At 40.2% G+C, this 21511-nt stretch overlaps 1 protein-coding gene across 1 annotated transcript in view; it reads left to right on the top strand.

Moving 5' to 3' along the window:
* LOC127790470 (RHOMBOID-like protein 12, mitochondrial) overlaps positions 1 to 21511 on the top strand; it is a 41555-nt gene that overhangs the window by 6404 nt on the left and 13640 nt on the right. Inside the window, exons 2-4 of the mRNA XM_052319999.1 lie at positions 18793 to 18913; positions 19006 to 19125; positions 19644 to 19751. Coding sequence (XP_052175959.1) covers positions 18793 to 18913; positions 19006 to 19125; positions 19644 to 19751 — 349 coding nt within the window. The remainder of the gene's footprint in view (positions 1 to 18792; positions 18914 to 19005; positions 19126 to 19643; positions 19752 to 21511) is intronic.

Below are 21511 nucleotides of genomic sequence, written 5' to 3'. Positions count from 1 at the left end.
AGGTTTGGAAAGGCGGTGGAGTGCTATGGTTACATTCAAAGTCAAGCTGACCACACAATGTTCTTCAAATACTCTAGAGACGATAAAAGGGTAATTTTGATTGTATATGTGGATGATATAATAATGACTGGTGATGATAGTGCAAAAATTGGAGAGCTTAAGAGAAAGCTAGCACATGAGTTTGAGATCAAGGATTTGGGACTAGGTTGCACGGAAACGGAAACGCGAGACGTTTCCGATAGGAAACGGAAACGCAGAAACGACATTTTTCTAAAAAGGTAGGAAACGGAAACGCGGGATAAATTGTAAATTTAAAAAATATAGGGATTTTCTTATAAATATAATTTTTAATATAAAAAAATAAAAATAATTTTTAAAAGGCAGCAACAACATGTTACATAAATTCAATACAAATGAATATGTAATGCAAATCCAAATTAACTATTAACATATATATAAATCAAACAATATTTGAATCACAAATAATAACAATCGTGAATGAGAGAGAATCTTGCTCCTTTTTGTGCATTGAGTGCGGTTCTCTTGGGTTTTAAGCCTGTTGGCACGGATGTCTCTCATTAAAGCTCTTTCCCTGTTCCAGTTTCGGTATTGCAATATTGGGAAAAATTTCCAATACAGCAACAGGCTGCTGAGGCTTAAATATTACTGTTCTAACCTAAAGAGGAGGATTCGGCAACTTACTTATAGTCTTACAAAAGGGAATGGCGAGGGCGACGAAGCAAGGGGCGACTCTGGAAGCAGATGACGTGGGCGACTGGAAGCAGACAGCGGCGACGAAGCAGATGGCGGTCGCTCTGGAAGCAGACGGCGGCGACGAAGCATATGGCGGCTACGGAAGAGAGAGAAGAAGAAGAAGAAGAAAAAGAAGAGGGAAGAAGGCAGTCAGAATATTTTAGGGCAAACAGTGCAGATGGCGTGAGCTGGAAAACGCGTTTCCGCCTGGAAACGCGTTTCCAGCCAAATTATTAAAATTATGAAACGGCCCTAATATTTTTAAAAATTACGCAAACGGCCCGAAAAACGTTTTGGGCCGTTTTTGCCGTTTCCGAAATCGGAAATGATTCGGAAACGCCAAAACGGCGCCTCCGAGTCGTTTCCGTGCTTCACAGATTTGGGAGCCTTGAAGTACTTCCTTGGGATGGAATTTGCAAGATCAAATGAGAGAATCTTTATCAATAAATGTAAGTATGTCCTGAATTTACTTAGTGAAACAAGAATTCTTAGATGCATGGTATCTGAAACTCCCATGGAACCCAACTTGAAGCTTCAACCTGCTGAAGCCAAAGTTGTGGTAGATAGGGAGAAATACCAAAGATTTGTGGGTAGACTAATTTATTTATCCTACACTTGACCTGATATAGCTTTCACAGTGAGTGTGGTAAGTCAATTTATGCACTCGCCAGGTTCAGAGCACTTTGAAGCTACCTACAGAATCTTAAGGTACCTAGAGGGTGCACTTGAAAAAGGTTTGCTCTTAAAAAATCGAGGACACCTTCACATAGAAGTTTATACCAATGCAGACTACATAGGAAGCATTATAGATAGGAGATCTACGTCAGGCTACTGCACCTTCGTGGGTGGTATTCTTGTCACTTGGAGGAGTAAGAAACAAAACGTGGTAGCTAGAAGTAATGTTGAAGCTAAATTTTGTTTAGTAGCCCAAGAGATTTGTGAGGTTATGTGGATAAAATGGCTACTAGAAGACTTGAAGGTTTCCACTTTCTTATCGGCAAAGGTCTATTGTGACAACAAAGTTGCAATTTCCATTGTCCACAATCCGATTCTCCATAACAGAACGAAGCATGTAGAGGTGGATAAATATTTATCAAGGAGAAACTTGACAATGGGGTAATTTGTATGTGTAGAAATAAAAGTATTTTTTGAATATAGAATATTCTTTGTATATCTTAGATTCTATGTATATTTTATGTATATTCCTATTTCCTTTTTTGTTATTTTCTTTTTGTATTATTCTCTTTCTCTATAAAGAGAAAAGAGAAATCATTGTATAATTCCAAGAAATAGAGAATTATTTTTTCTCAATCTTGTTTAGATGGTATCAGAGCTGGAATTAGGATTAAATCACAGCCGTTCAACTGTGAAACCCTAATTTTCTCCATTCCTCTTCTATACCCTAAAAGCGCTGCCATCCTTCACCAGCCATCCTTCGGCTGTCGTCACCCTTACATCGGCTGCCGCCTCTGAGATCCGGCCATCCCGACCGCTGTTGCATCTTCAGTCGTTGTTGTTCTCCAGTGGATTCCCACCTCTAGAACGATCGCGATCTCCTAGCCTCTCGCGAAGGTCGGCTTTCATTAGTCGCACCTGTCGCTGTCCTTGGTTGCGAAGGTCGGCGTTGCATTGCACTTTAGAGCCGCCCCTATCCGTCGTTTGTGCTGCTTCTCCATCACGCATTGGATGTTCGCACCTATTGCTGTCACGAAGGACGGCTCTGCATCGCACACCAAAGCCGCCCCTATCCTTCATTCTTGCTGCTTTGTTCATACTTCATTCGTGCTGTTTGTGCTGTTGTTCGTGCTGGACCTTTATTGTTCAGATTGGGCAACTGGGTACCCAGATCCAACTATCCAAATCCGTGAGTCTCTGCTAAGGTGTCCAAATTTGTACAGATCCAGATCCAGATCCAGCTGCTAGTGGGTCCTTGCTTCTACTGCCCTGATCTATTTATTCAACCATCATGATTGACTCTGCATCTTCAGTCACTTCGATCTAGCAATCACAGTCTTCTCATGACCAGTTTCACGTTCCCCAAAACTCCTCCGACTCACATCCGGTACAGATTACGACCATTCGTCTCAATGGTACCAATTTCTTGCGTTTGTCGCAATCTGTTCGTATGTACATTCGAGGTCGGGAAAAGATTGGCTATTTGACTGGCGCCACATTAGCCCCAGACAGTAAAGACCCGTTGTATGACATTTGGGATGCCGAGAATTCAATGGTGATAACGTGGCTTGTTAACTCCATGGAGGAAGAGATAAGTTCGAACTATATGTGCTTCTCTACAGCAAAAGAACTATCGGATGAAGTCACTTCCATGTATTCTGATTTGGGGCATCAATCCCAAATCTACAAGCTCAACTTGAAACTTGGTGAGATTCGACAAGGTAGTGATACTGTCACCATATATTTTAATTCTTTAAAGCGCATTTGGCAGGACTTGGATCTCTTCAATACATATGAGTGGAAAAATACAGAAGATTGCAAATATTATCAGAAAATGGTCGATGCTAACCGGGTATTTAAGTTTCTCGTTGGACTCAATGTTGAGTATGATGAAGTCCGAGGGAGGATCGTCGGTAGAAATCTACTCTCGTCTCTTAATGAAGCCTTCTCTGAAGTTCGGCGTGAAGAAAGCCGAAGACTAGTTATGTTGGGCAAGAAAAAGAGTGGAGAAAGTGGGCTATCTGAAAATATGGCGCTCGTGACTACTGATGCTAATGCTGGTGGACGGCATATTGCGAGTCAACGAAAGGCGGAAGAAAAACCTCGTGTTTGGTGTGATTATTGCAATAAACCACGCCATACTCGGGAGACCTGTTGGGTGCTTCATGGCAAGCCAGCCAATTGGAAGTCTAGATCGAAGCGATCTCAACCTACTGCTCATGAAGCTGATGCAGGATCATTCAACAAAGAGCAACTTGATCAACTTCTGCGACTGCTAAAGCCTAATCTGTCCCCTGGTACACCCAATTGTTCTTTGGCCTATTCAGGTAGAAACTCTTTTGCCCTATCTAGCTTTTTTCAATCTGTTCCATGGATCATTGATTCAGGAGCATCTGATCATATGACTGGTTTATCGCATCTGTTCAACTCGTATATTCCTTGTTCTGGTAGTGAAAAAATAAGAATAGCCGATGGTAGTCTTTCACCTATTACAGATAAAGGTCTCATTAAACTTTCTGACAATATTGATCTTGAATCAGTACTCCACGTTCCTAAACTTGCCTGTTATCTTCTTTCTGTTAGTAAACTCTCCAAAGATTCTAACTATCGTGTTATCTTTTTTTATTCCTATTGCATTTTTCAGGCCTAGAACTCGGGGAAGACGATTGGCGGTGCTAGAGAAATAAATGAGCTCTACTATTTGGATGGGGATGTCTTGCGTAATAAAAAAGCTCACCGGCTGAGTGATATTAGTTCTACTTCTGTTTCTAATCAAATAATGCAATGACATCTTAGGCTAGGCCATCATAGTTTTCCTTACTTGAAACATTTATTTCCTACGTTGTTTAAAGGAGTGGTTCCTTCTATGTTTCAATGCGAGAGTTGTCATTTATCCAAAGATCATCGTGTTAAATTTCTTTCAAAACCCTATTGTCCTTCAAAACCATTCTATTTAATACATAGTGATGTTTGAGGCCCTTCTAAGGTCTCCACTTTGTGTGGCAAAAAGTGGTTTGTTACTTTTATTGATGATCATACTCGAGTTTGTTGGGTTTACTTACTTGCAAAGAAATCCAATGTGCCTAGAACTTTCAAGGATTTTTTCCATTTGATTGAAGCTCAATTTTACACAAAAATCTGTATTCTTCGATCTGATAATGGCACTGAATATTTTAATGAATATTTGAGAGTTTTTTTAAAAGAAAAAGGAATTTTACATCAATCCACTTGCCGTGAAACTCTCTAACAAAATGGCATTGTTGAACGGAAAAATCGACATCTACTCGAGGTTGCCAGGGCCATCATGTTTTCTATGAATGTCTCTAAATACCTCTGGGGTGATGCAATTTTAACAGCTTCCTATCTCATCAATCGTATGCCCACTCGTGTTCTACAGTTTCAAACCCCCTTACACTCTTTAAAACAACTCTTCCCTCTCTGTCGTATATATTCTGAGTTACCCTTAAAAGTTTTTGGATGCACTTGCTTTGTTTATGTTCTTCAAATATTTTGTTCCAAATTGGATCCCACAGTTGAAAAATGTGTCTTTCTGGGTTATGCACCAAATAAAAAAGGGTACAAATGCTTTAACCCTATTACCAAAAAAACTTATATTAGTATGGATGTGTCTTTCCTCGAAACTCAACCCTACTTTCTCAAAAATCATCTTCAGGGGGAGCATATTGAGAATGAAGATAATTTTTTGAATTCTAATGTTGAGGAGAATAATTACTTAAAACTCTATGATCCTCGTCCTATCATGATTAGTGCTCCCTTCCACTTTGATAAACAACTCAAGGATATAAATGTTCCAAATATTGTGGAACAGGGTGTGTCTGGTTCACAGGTGTAACACCCTGCCTCGTCGGGCGTGTCACTATAAGGGTATTTTCGGGAATCTTTTTTTTTTTTTTTTAAAATAACATCATTACGCACGGTGCTTCATGAACAACCTTCACATGCACACACAAGATTCCGAAAATCCTAGTTTTGCCCGTTTAACCAACAAGATCAATAATCTTAACAACTAAACGAGAGATATCATATTGCAGCGGATACATTAACATCAAACACCGTGATTCTTACATAGTATTTCCAAAACAAAATACATGATACAGATAACCAAACGATAACAACGTTATCGTACAACTATTCTTATACAAGCTGAAATACATACTGAAATCCCCAAATGTTACAATGACTATCAAACTAAGCACCATAAACCTTCAACCGGCCATGTCTTTGCCCTTGCAGCAGTCCTTGACTGGAACATTGAACGTTCCAGGGGCATAACCCAAGTTAGATGACAAAACATCTAAGTGATGGCATGAAACAGTTTACATAATGCACGAACAAACATACGAGCATGGCATACACAGACAAATGACACATGCAAACATGTCTACCTTGAGAAATCTCCCTGACATACTCAACCTCTCATGGAAAATCCATTCCACACACCGTTGGGGTTGACCTTGCCGCGACATATTTAATCTCTTGAGTGCCCTACCGTGTCACTCGTTCACCAGGATTAACCTTGTCCCATTCTCAAGAAGACCCTATCCCGTCCCATATGGACCCAATAACGACACGAAAATCAATACCCCGATAATATGAAAATCACACGCCATGCACCGACTCTTTTGAAAGTAAAAATAGTTGATGCAATATACCACATGATTAATATGTAAATGATGCCATATATACATGAATAAAACGCATACGCATAGCATTCCGGGTTCTGGTCTCGAGTGCCCTACCGTGTCACTCGTTCACCTGAACTCACACCAAGACATATCCAAAACAAAGGTAAAACTAGAGTCAAACCACTCACCTTGAACGTATTCAGATCGCCTCGATCCTCGTGCATGACCTCGCTTTGCGTGCCAGAATACAAGTATTCGAACTTACAGACAACCTCGAACCACAACACTTCCTAAACACCATAATTAATTAAGGAAGCATTAAAATCCATTTTCCTCAAATTTTCCTTAATTTCTTCTATTTTCTCCCATTTTCCACCTCAATAATTCCAAAATAATTATCTCCTCAAATATTTTCCCAACTATTTTAACATGATAAATCCCAAAATAAATAGATAAAAATACTAGAGGAGAAATTACCGAAATGTCCCCATCCACGCGCCTAGCGCGTGGGTGCGAGTGGTGTGTGGCGCGTGCAGCCACGCGCCACCTTCTTCCCCAAATTTTCGGCTGCCGACGGTTGCTTCGATGGTTCCGAAAGTGGCACCCCCTTGAAGCCCACTTGAAGTCCATCACATTGGTACCGGTTTCAAGCCGAAACCTCGTCGGAAAAGGCCCGAAAATGGCAGTTGCAGGCGGCGAAAGGCGGTCCGCCACCCGCTCTTGGCTGAGCTTCAATCGGCCTCTATTCTTGATGAAAATGCTTCCTAAACCTCCCAAAATCTTCCCCTTGATGCGAACACCAATAGCCCCTTAACCACTCTCTCAAAACCATCCAAAATCGCGATCGATTTGCTCCACAAGTTTCGGCCGAAACCCTTGCTATTTATAGCAAAAATCCGGCCAAGTTCTGGCCAATCAGTGGCCAAGGCTTGGTCCCCAAGCCAGCCCACGCCGTATACGACCTCCCCCAGTTCCTCCCCGACCGTCCCATCGCCGGAAACGGCCTCCACGTGCGGTGGAAGGCGGCGGCCGAATTTTGGCTTGCGTTCACACTGCCCAATTTCGATTTATTACACTTTGGCCCCCAGTTTTCTTCAAATGACATTTCTGCCCTCTCCACAATACCCTTGATAAATCCAACTATATTACTAAGGCCCACAAGCTTTGTACATCTCATTTCACCTTTGGAACCTCCGAAAATTACCGTTTTGACCTCCCCCAAGCAAATTTAGAAAGATTGCACTTGGGCCCGACTGGTTAACTCGACCTTAAATCCATTTGTTTCAACCCGAAATCGCTTAAGGGTTGTTCTACACATTAAATACTAGTCCTTAACCCGCTCCGCTGATCTTCTGAACGTCTCCTACATCGATTCGGTTTTCTCAGCCCGGTCAATAGTTGTACCGAAAACTGTTCTCGGTCCACTTTCTTTCATCACTAAAAATCATAATTTAAATCACTCGTCGATACTATACCATTTTCCTTGGCTATCTAAGATCTGGGGTACTCCCTCCGACTGATTCAATCATCTAAAACTGCGTTAGTGTACCTTATAGCCTCATTTTTCCAAAAATTCCATTTATGCCCTTCATTAAATATTATTTATGACCTTAAATCATTCCCGGGTAGTACAACAGGTGCCTAGCGTGATGGGATTGGAACGAGGGGGAGAATTACCACAAACGGATTAAAATATTCCAAAACTGGAGCTTCAGTTTTATACTAGAAGACAAACCCTGAAGAATACTATCAATCCGAATATTCCTCTAACAATTGAACAATCGACGTCTTCGAGTGATGGGCTTTCCAATAGTTCTTCTTCTTCTCATGGTAACTCTAAACTCACTCCTCTAGATTATTCTTCATTTGATTTGTCTGATCTTGATGTCCCTATTGCTACTAGGAAAGGAGTCAGGTCTTGTACCAAACACCCAATTGCTAAATACCTGTCATACCAAAAATTGTCCAATCATCATAAGGCATTTCTTTCAAATATTTCTAACCTGCATGTCCCAAGAACAATCCAGGATGCCCTTGGTGACCCAGATTGGAAGTTAGCAGTCCAAGAGGAAATGAGTGCTCTTAGAAAGAATGGAACTTGGGAGATTGTGAACAAACCAGAAGGTAAGACAACAGTAGGTTGTAAGTGGGTATTTACTATAAAATGTAAGGCAGATGGGAGTATTGAAAGATGTCATAGGCGTATAACTATAATTAGAGGGTAATGGCAGAATTGTAATAACCCTTTAGCTACTAATTCAAATGGCGCGCGCATGGGGTGTTTCCTAACTGCCGTGCCATGCTGTGTAGTTCTCCTATAAATGAAGATAAGCTGAGGATGGGGAATTCATGTGAGGATTATTCCACAGGTTCCTTTCCCTCTCATTCTCATTCACGTTTCTCTCGCCCTCTCTAAATCTCTCTCTCTCTCAATTTCCCTTCTCAATTCTTCCCACCTAAATCGTCCCTTCTAGAATTACGAAAGGAACCCCTTCCACAGATTCCGAGCTTGACAATTGGTATCAGAGCCTGCGACTTGGCAAATCGGATGGCCGACGGAACGCGAGTGAAGCAGATGGAGGTCAGACTGGACACGATCGAGTTGGGATTGCAACAACACCAGGAGCAGGTGGATGATAGATTGGAAACGCTGGAGTTAGGAATTTGGAATTTGGAATACACAGGAAGAGATCCACCTGAGTCAATTGGAATAGTTAGGATTTGAGTTGGCCAGACTTTGTTAATCAATTGTGCCGAAGGTTTGGAGAGAAGACTAGATCGGATGTAATTGAGGAGTTTAACAAATTAAAACAGAATGGAACAGTGGAGGAGTATCAAACTAGATTTGAAGAATTAAGATCCTTGCTATCCTTATCACAACATTACCTGGATGAGGAGTACTTTGTTTCGAGTTTTATCAGCGGCTTGGATGAGTTAATCAGACCGACGGTTAAGATGTTATACCCCACCATGGTGGCACAAGCAGTTGAACAAGCTTGGTTGCACGAGCTATCGATGGAAACGTTTGTGAGGAGACATAAGTTGTCGACCAAAAACAGTAGAGAGGATCACACCTATGGGGGATATCACAGGGGAAGTAATTTCCAAAGTCCGTGAGGACCACCTACCGGTAAGGTTCTCCAACCTGTGACCCAACCAAGAAATCTCACGGTGAACCAAAAGAGACAACTAGGTCTATGTTTTCGTTGTGGTGAAAAGTATGGACAAGGCCACCAGTGTAAGAAACTCCTACTTACCATGGAAGGCCAGGAGGAAGTCGAGGAGGAGGAAGTGGATATGGATGGAAATGAAGGCATGCCTGAGGAAAAAGAAGGGGGAGAGATCTCAATGCATGCCTTGCAGGGCCAAGTAGCTGGTGGAGTAGTAAAGGTGACAGGGGTGGCCCGGAAAAGGAAGATAGTCGTGTTGATAGACAGTGGTAGCACCCATAGCTTCCTAGATGAGACCACAGCCCACAACCTACAGTGCAACCTCCAAGAGACTCCCCCACTGTCAGTACTAATAGCTGATGGGACCAGAATGGTCAGCCAACTCAGATGTATGGGCTTCAAGTGGCTAATGAGTGAACGAGAATTCTCGGTAGATCTGAGAATACTCAAGTTGGGAGGGTGCCATGTTGTATTGGGGGTAGACTGGATGAAAACAGTGAGCCCCTTGATATTCGATTTTAACACGCTGGAAGTAACCTTTAATCTGGAGGGCCAACAGGTTACCTTACATGGGAGTCAAGAAACAGGGGATTGTAGGGTGGTTTCAGGGAAACGAATCCAAAAATTGCTGGAACAGGGGAGTACTGTCGTGGGACAACTGCACTCCATTTATGCTGTGGACGTGGGGTTAATGTCAGAGGAAGTACAGAAGTTTGCTGCACCAAGGGACACTACCTTGGCAACAGAGGACAGTAAGGTACACCTCCCTTTACCCATCCATAATTTGCTAATGGAATTTGAGGATCTGTTTGCCACTCCCCAAACCTTGCCACCCCATTGAATCCTTGACCATTCCATTCACCTTAAACCCAACACTGAACCAGTCAATCTTAACGCCTATCGATATTCTCCCATACAAAAGGCTGAAATTGAAAAACTCATAGGAGAAATGTTGTCCAGAAACTTGATCCAACCAAGCCAAAGCCCATATGCCTCACCAGTCCTCCTAGTGAAAAAGAAAGATGGCACTTGGAGGTTTTGTGTAGACTATAGGCAACTCAACTCACTAACCATCAAAAACCAATTCCCTATACCTATTATCGAAGACCTACTAGATGAATTAACAGGGGCATCCATTTTTTCTAAGCTTGACCTGACCTCCGACTACCACCAAATCCGAATGAACCAAGCCGATTGTCCTAAGACAGCCTTTAGAACCCATCAAGGGCATTACAGATTCTTGGTGATGCCTTTCGGCCTCACCAATGCGCCTGCAACCTTCCAAGCACTGATGAACCACATTTTTGCTCCCTACTTATGCAAATTTGTGTTGGTTTTTTTTTATGACATCCTCATATACAGCACTACCTTAGACCAGCATCTATCCCACCTCAAGCTAGCATTTCAGATCCTTAGATTCCATCAGCTGTATGTGAAAAGGTTTAAATTCTCATTCGCAGAAGGACAGGTTGAATACTTGGGTCACATTATATCTGGCCAAGGAGTTAGTACTGATCCTCACAAAATTGAAGCTATGAAGGCCTAGTCCCGGCCAAGAACCCTGAAGGAACTAAGAGGCTTCCTCGGCCTAACTGGCTATTACAGGCGCTTCATAAAAGGTTATGGAATAATTAGCAAACCCCTTACCACGCTGCTTAAGAAGAATAATTTTGGGTGGGGTCCGGAAGCAAATGACGCCTTTGAATATCTCAAAGAAGCCATGTCGCAAGCCCCAACACTGGCTCTACCCGACTTCTCCAAGGAGTTTATTTTGGAAACAGATGCGTGTGACACCGGTATAGGGGCAGTGTTGAGCCAGGGAGGGCGACCAAGGCCTATTTAAGTCACACATTGGCCCCTCGACATCAAGGATTAAGTATATATGACAAGGAGTTGTTGGCAGTCCTAATGGCAGTAGAGAAGTGGAGATACTACTTGGAGGGCAAGAGATTCACCATCAAGACGGACCACGAGAGCCTCAAATTCTTAGCCCAACAACAGGTACACAACTAATTACAGAGGAAGGGGATAACCAAACTCATGGGCTTTGACTTCACCATCTTATACCGCAAAGGAAAGCAAAACAAGGCAGCCGATGCTTTGTCTTGGAGAGAGGTGCCAACCGCTTGTCAGGCCATTTCGGCGGTGGTGGCAGATTGGGTGCAAGACATTACCCATAGCTATGATTAGACTCCCTGGATTAAAGAGCTACTTATCAGGCTTTCCACACAGACCACTACTGATCCTAACTACCAATTAACAGGGGGACTATTGAGGTTCCAGAACAGAGTAGTGATTGGGGAAGACGAATTGTTGAAGAAAAAGATATTTCAGAGCTTGCATGACTCTCCCATAGGGGGACATTCCGGGCTCAACGTAACTTACCAGTGGGTAAGACAACTTTTTTACTGGAAGGGACTTAAAAAGGATGTCATTAGATTTGTTACAGAATGCACTACTTGTCAACGGTGCAAACATGAGCAAATTCCTTATCCAGGCCTCCTTCAGCCCTTGGAAATACCCTCACAAGCCTGGGAACTAATCTCAATGGACTTCATTGAAGGCTTACCAAAATCTGAAGGGGCTGACACGCTTTTGGTGGTAGTAGACAAGTTAACTAAATTCAGCTACTTCCTCACGTTGGCCCACCCATTCACAGCCACAGAAGTCGCACGGAAACTAATGGATTCCGTATTCAAGGTCCATGGGTTGCCTAAGGTGATAGTTTCTGATCGTGATAAAGTATTTACAAGTCAGTTTTGGAAGTCACTATTTCAAGGGCTTGGCACTAAACTTCATCTTTCTTCTGCCTACCATTCGGAAACCGACGGGCAGACCGAAAGAGTCAACCAATGTCTCGAGACTTACCTTAGATGCTTGTGTGTATCCAAACCCAGGAGCTGGAGTCGTTGGGTAGCTCTGGCCCAATGGTGGTATAACACCAACTACCATACCGCACACAAGAGAACTCCTTTCCAAGCTCTATTTGGGTACTTGCTGCCCATCATCCCAGTTGTAATGCACTACTCTCCTCAGGAGACATCCACAGATCAATACCTCAAGGACAGACAAGACGCCCTACTAGCTATTAAGTAGGAATTGGCCTTAGCCAATCAATGGATGAAGCAATTGGTAGATAAGCACCGCACATAGAGACAGTTTGAGGAAGGAAGCTAGGTGTACTTAAAGGTGAAGAGGTTCCAACAACATCTTTTTCACAAGGGACCAATCTCTAAGCTCAGTCCTAAATTCTACGGGCCTTTCAAGATCATGGCAAGGGTAGGACCGGTCGCCTATTGTCTTCAATTGCCTGAGGGAGTGGGCCTCCATCCAGTATTCCAAGTCTCCCTACTGAAAAGATCCATTGGTCCAGCTGATAGTTCCAGCACTACACTGCCGACTCCACTGGAAAACATCGAGACCACCGCCGAGCCAGTAGCAGTATTGGATAGACGAGTGGTTTTCCAAGACCAGGCTCCCCTGACGCAAGTTTTAGTGCAATGGTCCAACCTCCACCCGGATAACACCTCATGGGAATATCTCCCCGACCTCCTGCAACGTTTTCCTAGAAGTACAAGTCTATTGTAATTTCTTGGGGACAAGAAATATTTTAGAAGGGGGGGGGGGGGATTGTCATAGGCCAGGGGTATAACTGTAATTAGAGGGTAATGGCAGAATTGTAATAACCCTTTAGCTGCTAATTCAAATGGCGCGCGCATGGGGTGTTTCCTAACTGCCGCGCCGTGCTGTGTAGTTCTCCTATAAATGAAGATAAGCTGAGGATGGGGAATTCATGTGAGGATTATTCCACAGGTTCCTTTCCCTCTCATTCTCATTCACGTTTCTCTCGCCCTCTCTAAATCTCTCTCTCTCAATTTCCCTTCTCAATTCTTCCCGCCTAAATTGTCCCTTCCAGAATTATGGAAGGAGCCCCTTCCACAAATTCCGAGCTTGACAAATGATACAAAGCACGTTTGGTTGCTAAGGGTTTCACCCAAACATACGGCATCGACTATCAAGAAACATTTGCTCCAGTAGCTAAAATAAACTTCATTCGAGTTCTTCTCTCCTTTGCAGTGAATCTTGATTAGCCACTCCACCAATTTGATATTAAGAATGCCTTCCTAAATGGTGATTTAGAAGAAGTGTTTATGGATCTTCCACCAGGGTTTGAAAAGAGCCTTGGTACAAACAAGGTATGTCGTTTAAAAAAATCATTGTATGGTCTAAAACAATCTCTGAGAGCGTGGTTTGAAAGATTTGGAAAGGCGGTGAAAAGCTATGATTACATTCAAAGCCAAGCAGACTACACACTATTCTTCAAGCATGCCAACAACGATAAGAAAGCAATCTTAATTGTCTATGTGGATGATATAATAATGACTGGTGATGACAAGGGAGAGATTGAAGAGTTTAAGAGGAGATTAGCTCACAAGTTCAAGATCAAGGACTTGGGGGTCCTCTAAAGTACTTTCTTGGGATGGAATTTACAAGATCTAAGGATGGGATCTTTGTCAACCAACAGAAGTATATTTTGGATTTACTCAATGAAACAGGAATGATTGAGTGTAAGGTTGCTGAAACTCCCATTGAACCCAACTTAAAACTTCAACCTGCCAAGGCCAAGAATGTGGTAGAAAGGGAGAAATATCAAAGACTTGTGGGTAGACTTATCTATTTATCCCATACTCGACCAGACATAACCTTTGTTGTAAGTGTTGTAAGTCACTTTATGCACTCACCTAGTTCACAACATTTTGAAACTACCTACAGAATTTTGCAGTACCTAAAGGGAACCCTTGAGAAAGGTTTACTTTTTAGAAAACGTGGACATCTTCATGCAGAGGCTTATATAGATGCGGACTGGGCAGGCAGTATAACTGATCGAAGATCTACATCAAGGTACTGCACTTTTGTGGGAGGCAATCTTGTTACTTGGAGGAGTAAGAAACAAAATGTGGTGGCCAGAAGCAGTGCTGAAGCTGAATTTCGTGCAGTTGCCCATGGTATTTGTGAGGTCATGTGGATAAAGAGGCTTCTATCAGACTTGAGGGTCTCCACTTCCCTTCCAGCTAAAGTTTACTGTGATAATAAAGCTGCAATCTCTATTGCTCATAATTCAGTTCTTCATGACAAGACAAAACATGTAGAGGTGGATAAACACTTTATTAAGGAAAAAATTGATAATGGAGTAATTTATATACCATACATTCCAACAGTTGACCAAGTGGCTCACATTCTTACAAAATGAGTACATAGAACTCAGTTTGAGAAACTTGTGAGCAAGCTTGCCATGGAAGATATCTTCAAGCCAGCTTGAGGGGGAGTGTAGAAATAGAAGTATTTTTTGAATATAGAATATTCTTTGTCTATCTTAGATTCTATATATATTCTATGTATATTCCTATTTCATTTTTTGTTATTTCCCTTTTGTATTATTCTCTTCCTCTATAAAGAGAAAAGGGAAATCATTGTATAATTCCAAGAAATAGAGAATTATATTTTCTCAATCCTGTTTAGAGTATGCCTTACATTCTAACAATTGATCAATTTACTGATGTTCTCACAAAGGGATTATACAAGAGACAATTTGAAAATCTAGTGAACAAGCTTGCCATGGAAAATATCTTCAAGTCAACTTAAGGGGGAGTGTAGAAATGGAAAGGAGCCAATTCCCTTGATTAGTGGAAAGCAACTCCAATCTCTTGATTGATGCCCCAAATCCCTTCCTTTGATTGGTTGATTTTATTGTATGAATATTTTGTAAATCATTTCCTAATATGTTGTATCCTTACTCTATAAGAAGAGAGGAATGATTGTCTCCCAATTACAGTGAAATAGATTTTCTTCTCCATATTTGTTCCTTCACATTCTATAAAAATATATGGGTCCTTACAATTGTTGTTTGGATCTGGGCCATAAGAGAGTGTTTGAGATTGAGTTTCGATAGAAATGAGATAAGATTTATAACTTGGCTAGGATGTCAAGCCTAGTGTTTAAAAGCGCACTTTAAGTGCAAAGGGCAAAGTGTAGCATGCTTATGGCTTTTTGTGTGTGAAGCTTAGTGACTTTAGCTGAGTGTAATTAAAGCACCCTCAAGTTGCGCTTTTACCTGAGCTTTGAAGCACTTTATCAAACAATATGAATGGTTGGTTTTGTTTAAATCTTTGCAATGGTGTGGCTGCTAGTATGTAATCCTTACCCCAAAAAAGATATTATCAAATCTTAAAAAGATCTTAATAAAAGAAGATATGCTTTTTTTTAAGAAGAGTCTGCTGTTTACCAAACAAAAAATGTTGAAGAAAACATGTAATTAAGTGTAAATTATTTTTGATTGCTATAAATTAGAGATTGATAATTGGTTTCTGATTGTTGTAAATTAGAGATTGTCGATTGATTGAGGATTGCCACAAATTAGGTGTTTTTTGATTGGGGATTGTTGTAAATTAGGGTTGATTTTTTTTATTTTTTATTTTTTTTTTTATCTTATGCTTTTTTTTGCTATGATTGTATGACACTTGCAAACAGGTGTAAAATATAAACGAAAAATGATATCTCATCTTTTATTAAATTTGCAGCATCATTCTTATTGATTTTTTTCCCCCCTAATGATTGCTTTTTTAATAGTTTATATTTTTTATACTTATAGAACTTTATACTCTTTATTTCATTTATATGTGCTTCACTTTGCTTAAGCGTGCATGTAGGCCTTTTGTGCTTTAAGTGTGCTTTAGTGCTTTTGAAACCACTAGTTAAGGCCTAAAACAAGGGGAAGTTGACATGATTCAATCACACATAAAGTATGTTATGGCCTTGGGTATATTTCTTGGCTTCCATAAGCCTAAGAGTTAACTTTATGTAGTACTTCTGGATGAGGGTTTTAGGTGCTACATTTATTGTGGAAGACAATGATAAAATTACAGTGGTTAAAACCCAATGTAGCCCTTGCTTTTTGAAAAATTCACTATGTCTGCATAGGGGTTTATCTTCGTACAAGTTAGCACATATGCAAAATGGATCTATTTCATTCTGCAGAATGATGGATATTCATGGTCTAGTGATAGTAGTGGTGGGACTAGTAGGTATTTCCGCAGGCTAATTTTGAGCATTCTGGGTTTGCTGAATATAACTATGACAGGCAGAAATACACCTTCTACAGAAGAAGAAACCACATCTTTTCTTGAATACACAAAAGTGTGACAATTTTTAACGTGATATTTATTGGTTTCCACTTACTCTTTTATGTGATATTTATTGGTTTCCACTTACTCTTTTATGAATGTAGTTTTGTCACCTGGAACATTTTAAAGCATTTCAAAATGATTTCATCAGATTTTGGGAATATAGTGCTAAGATATTGATATACCTGTCTTTTGTTGGAATCTTTTTGATGTATGATATTTGTTTTTTTGTATCCTAGCACTGTACATATATGCACATTTGTGTTTGTAATAAACCTACACTTTTGTTAGTGGTATTCTTGGCCAAAAGTAAGTTAACCAGGGTTAATTATTATTGTGTTGCTAATGAGTATAATATACAGTAAAATTTGACAGAAATTTAGATTAGGAGGATGTTTGGAGTATTGCTGAATTTATAGCTCAGTGAATTTTGCAAACAAACAGTCTGCTATTATATATTGGATCGATGCCTTATATGATATGAATGAGATGCATAATGTGAAATTTCTTAGATATGGCTCTTAGGGTCAAAAGAAAATCATATATATATATATATATTTTTTTTTTCTATAAGTGAGAGATTCATAGAACAAAAAACCAACGCCAAATCGGCTACAAACCAAGGCCAAGGCATATCCCGGACCAACCAAAAAAACCAGGGGCAAGAACACAACAACTATCACCCTTTGGGCCAGAAGAAGAAAAAATAAACTAAGATAAGAAAAACATAGGAAGAAGCAAAATAAAAGACAATATGTACAGAAAATAAACAAAAGCCTAAGTGTGATCGAAAGCAACAATCCATCTCGGAAGAACATGCCTGCTATGCTGATCACGAGCAGGAAAATTGAAAACGAAGCGAGCCCTAACTGGAGAGACTACATCGAACACAAGGCACTGGAGGGACTGGCACTGAACAAGAGACTCTAGGATCACAGAAGCCAGCTCTCAACAGCAAGCAAGCAGCAACTCAATGGGGAGGGAAAACCTAGTCCCTCGGAAGCCGCCAAACATGACGAAGAGCATAATTCTGAAAATCATATTTCTTTAAGGCGGAGATTCTAATATTGAAGCTTTCAGCTAATAACTTCAAATATGATGTGTTCAAAGAAAATAAAGTTGCAGCTTCTTAGACTGACTTATTTTTCCTATATTATCACATGCAAATTAAACATCTTCAGATTTGTTTCCAATTTTTTTTTTTTAAAAAAAAGAGAAGGCCAATCATTTTGTACCCCACACTTTTTCCATAAGTAGTATTTCATTGAAATATGTGTTTAACTTGTAATAAAATGATTATACAGTTTATTGACTGGATTACTAAACATAATAGTTTGGGTTGGGATTGAGTGCAGGTTTTCTTGGTTCAAGCTGAGCTTTACTCCTTTTTGTTATTCTCTGGGATCAATGGTCTAACTTTTCAAATGTGTTTGTGTAAGCCAAAACAATGTTTTCTATTAATCCTGAAAACATATAAATTTCCTAATGCTTTGGTGAAATTTCTCTCATGAAAGCCATAGAGATTTTTACGGAAATCAAAATTCAAGTGCTCTCCCTTTCTGCCACTCCATGTACAAGTCTTATTTCTCGTTGTTCCATAATAAGTCATACAATTAATCTTGGATAGTTAACCATTTTGGTCAAAAAGGAAAAGGCAATTCTCATATGCTTTTCTCCACTTCTGCCCAATCAAACCAAGCACATAATTAATTTCTTTCTAATTTGTCACTTCTTTGCTTCTACTACAAGACCTCTTTATTCTTACATGTTTTTTTTATCCAAAAAAAAAAAAACACAAAGCTGCACCTCCTGCTTTATGCACATGCCTTACAAAGTGTCATGTACCTATGGCTGTGGGGGGGTTGTACGTTGTATTGGCAGTTACAAACATGTTGTTCTAGACAATAGCTTTAGTTGTTGTACTTAGATGGCTGTTACATTAAGTGTACTCCTTTGAATTTGGAAGCCTCATTGGCGCCAATACCTATTGCTGCAATCAGTATATAATAAACTGATCCAGCCTGAATTCAATTCATTGTAGAAACATTTGAGATAAACTCTCCTTTCCTGCTCAAACTCTCCTCTCTTTCTCTCTCTCTCTAGATCTTTCTCTCTCTGATTCTCTGTTCTTCCCTCTCTCCCTGAATTTCTCCCTAAATTCCTGCCCTGCTCCTCACCAATTGGTTGAGGATTCTGTGTCAGATTCAAGGATCCGAATCTGACACAAAGCTTCCTGTTGGCTTGAATTTTTTTATTTCCACCAAATACATGCTTGTAACGTCACCTTCAGGCTTTATGTCCTATACTGCTTTCTGTTTAGCCCATTTAATGTGTTGCTATATGCAATAATGACACTTCTGTCAATAGGCACTCATGGTTTCAGAGGCAAACAACTGATAGCGTGGTTTTGGGCTTGATTTTAACTAATGTGGCTGTTTTCATGTTATGGCGGATTGCAGATCATCAATTTATGACAAAGAACTTTACAGTGAGTTGTACAAAATCTTGTTTCTTTGCAGTGCTATTAAACAGATAAGATCATTTTATTTTTGTTATAATTTATTGCTGTTCTCTGATCAGGTCTCAGTAGAGAATTTTAAGAGTGGGCATGTACACACGATGATAACAGCTGCATTCAGTCATATTGACATTGGGCACCTTATCTCTAACATGATTGGACTTTATTTCTTTGGGATGAATGTATGTTTCACTGCCTCTTTATTCTCTCTTTTTGTTTTAGATTTTTCGCTTTTAAATATTATAGACAGGCAATTCACATTTCTAAGCTGATTTATGGGGGAAAATGGCATGCTTTCATGTGAGCAGTCAGTCAGGTTGTTTGTTCATCTAACATCGCTCTCATCATCTTTAATACGTGGATATCATGTTACACTAAAAAAAAAAAAAAAGAAATTACCTCTCAAGTTGCTTTGCACATTGAATATTTTGCTTTGCTTTAGATGGCTTTTATTTACTTCTCTTTTAAAACTGACCTAGGTGAGGGTACTGGAGCGTTTCCAAGAAGACCTTTATAACTGGTGGATATGAAAGGAAAAGAAATAAAAAATCACACTTAATTCTTCATATTTAGGTTGATATATAACACAATCTATCTAATCTTTATTTAATTAAGTACAAACTTGGATAGAATATGAACTCTTAACTGCCGTTTATCATTTTCCATTTGTTGTACATTAAATCTGAAAGGTATTGGCCAGATTGGAAGGACTTTTGGACCGGAATTTGTGCTAAAGCTGTATTTATCTGGGGCAATAGTTGGCTCAATATTCTATTTGGTGCAACATGCCTTCATTCACCCATCAAAGGTATGGATGTTTCAGATTTACCATGGTGCTTGTAAATCTCAAAGATAATCAAATTTACCATGCTGCCTGTGAAAGTAGATGTACAAGTTTGTTTTTGGCTTGGTTATGACCCATAGATGCCAGGGTTGCTGCATCCCCCATGGAACCACAAATCTGGACGAATGTCCTGATTTGTGGGTCGTTTTCGACCCAGGTTGCTCTGGGTCATGAACTGGATTGCCATTTTTTGCAATCTGGAGTTTCAAGCAGAAACAAACTGATAATGTTGCAAGAAGAAAACTACACTGCAGCTTAAACAAATAACATCACGAACAAGAAAATTACAGTGATCATCAAAGAAGACTTACCAAAAAGAAATGAGATCATTGCGGAAGACATACCAAAAAGAAAATTATAGTGGTATTTTTGTTTCTTTGTTTACAATTTGGAATGTTTTATTTTTTTATGTTTTTATCACTTGTACTTGTTGCTGTACTTGTTTTGCACTTGCTATAATATTAGTGTGTTGGATTGGTTTGCACTTTTGTTAGCTATTGAAGGATTGCCAAAGTAATCGGTGGTCAAATCTAAAAGCCAAAAAAAAAAAGCTTTAAAGCATCAATAAAAAATCATTTTTTTTAAGAAACATACCACAATGTATAATTTAGTTAATGTAAATTTAATATTGACCTGGATAAATATTCAAAACATACCTCGACCCTGAATAGCATATCCACTAAACCTAACCCCCTTGTACCGCCTATTATGCTATGTTACGTACCTCATTCCCGACCCTAACCTTATACCACGACGCCTAGCACAGTGCAATCATGGAAACTATGCTATGGCCATACAATTGACACAACCTCAATCCTAAATCTTAGATTCGATTCATGATTAGCATTAATTTAGTTTTTGTTGGATTAGCTATTTGACTAGCTGTGATTAGTTAACAATCAGGCCTTAATTTTAGGAGTAATTTTAGCCTTAATTATTATACATTCCTACTATAAATCTAAATAGAAAGAGGCTAGACCTCATCAAGTTCTCCGATTCAACATGGTATCAAAGCCTGTGTAAGAAAATACTTTCCCTCTGTGTTATCCCTCCAATGGTGCCTTTCTTCTCTCTCATTATGCTATCCCTCTGGCGATGTCTTTCTTCTCAACAATTGTTGCTCCGATGTCAGCAACGTCCACGAAATTGCCGCTGCCTGTTTACAGATCGGATGTCGCCTCCCCAAGATCTGCCACTCCAGTCGTCGCCTTCGCCACTTCCAATCGTCGGTCGACCCAAAGCGGCTCAGATTTGTTACTTCTGACTATCGATCTACAGATCCGCACCTGCCACTGTTGTTGCCGCCGCTCAGCATCACTGCTTCCTCCGCGTGTCGCCCATATCTAGCCAAATCGGACTGCCGCTGCTCTCTTCCTCACGTTCGACGGCCATTGCTGTTGCTTCTAACAATAACCTTCTAGTTCGCTGCCTCACCTCTGCCTCTTTAGGCTATAGCTTCTTCCAGATTGCAGCCTCCTCGCCTTCGCCTCTCTAATTCTCTGTGTCATAGTCGCTTCCGTCAACTCACCTAGGTTTAACCACTTCCTCGCTACCCTCTTTCTTCAGATTTGCCATACAGTTGCGATTTTTCAATCTAGTTTGCCTTTCAATTGGTTTCTAAGCTTAAAACCTAGATCTCAAACCAAATCTACTCTGATTTGACTTGCCAACCACGATCCATTTCAGATCTGTTTAGCCTAGATCTGACCTATCAGACCAAATCT

Source organism: Diospyros lotus, chromosome 14, assembly GCF_014633365.1.
Source record: "Diospyros lotus cultivar Yz01 chromosome 14, ASM1463336v1, whole genome shotgun sequence".
Taxonomy (NCBI): domain Eukaryota; kingdom Viridiplantae; phylum Streptophyta; class Magnoliopsida; order Ericales; family Ebenaceae; genus Diospyros; species Diospyros lotus.
The sequence above is the reverse complement of the archived record's forward strand: the minus strand, read 5'-3'. Positions and strand labels throughout refer to the sequence as shown.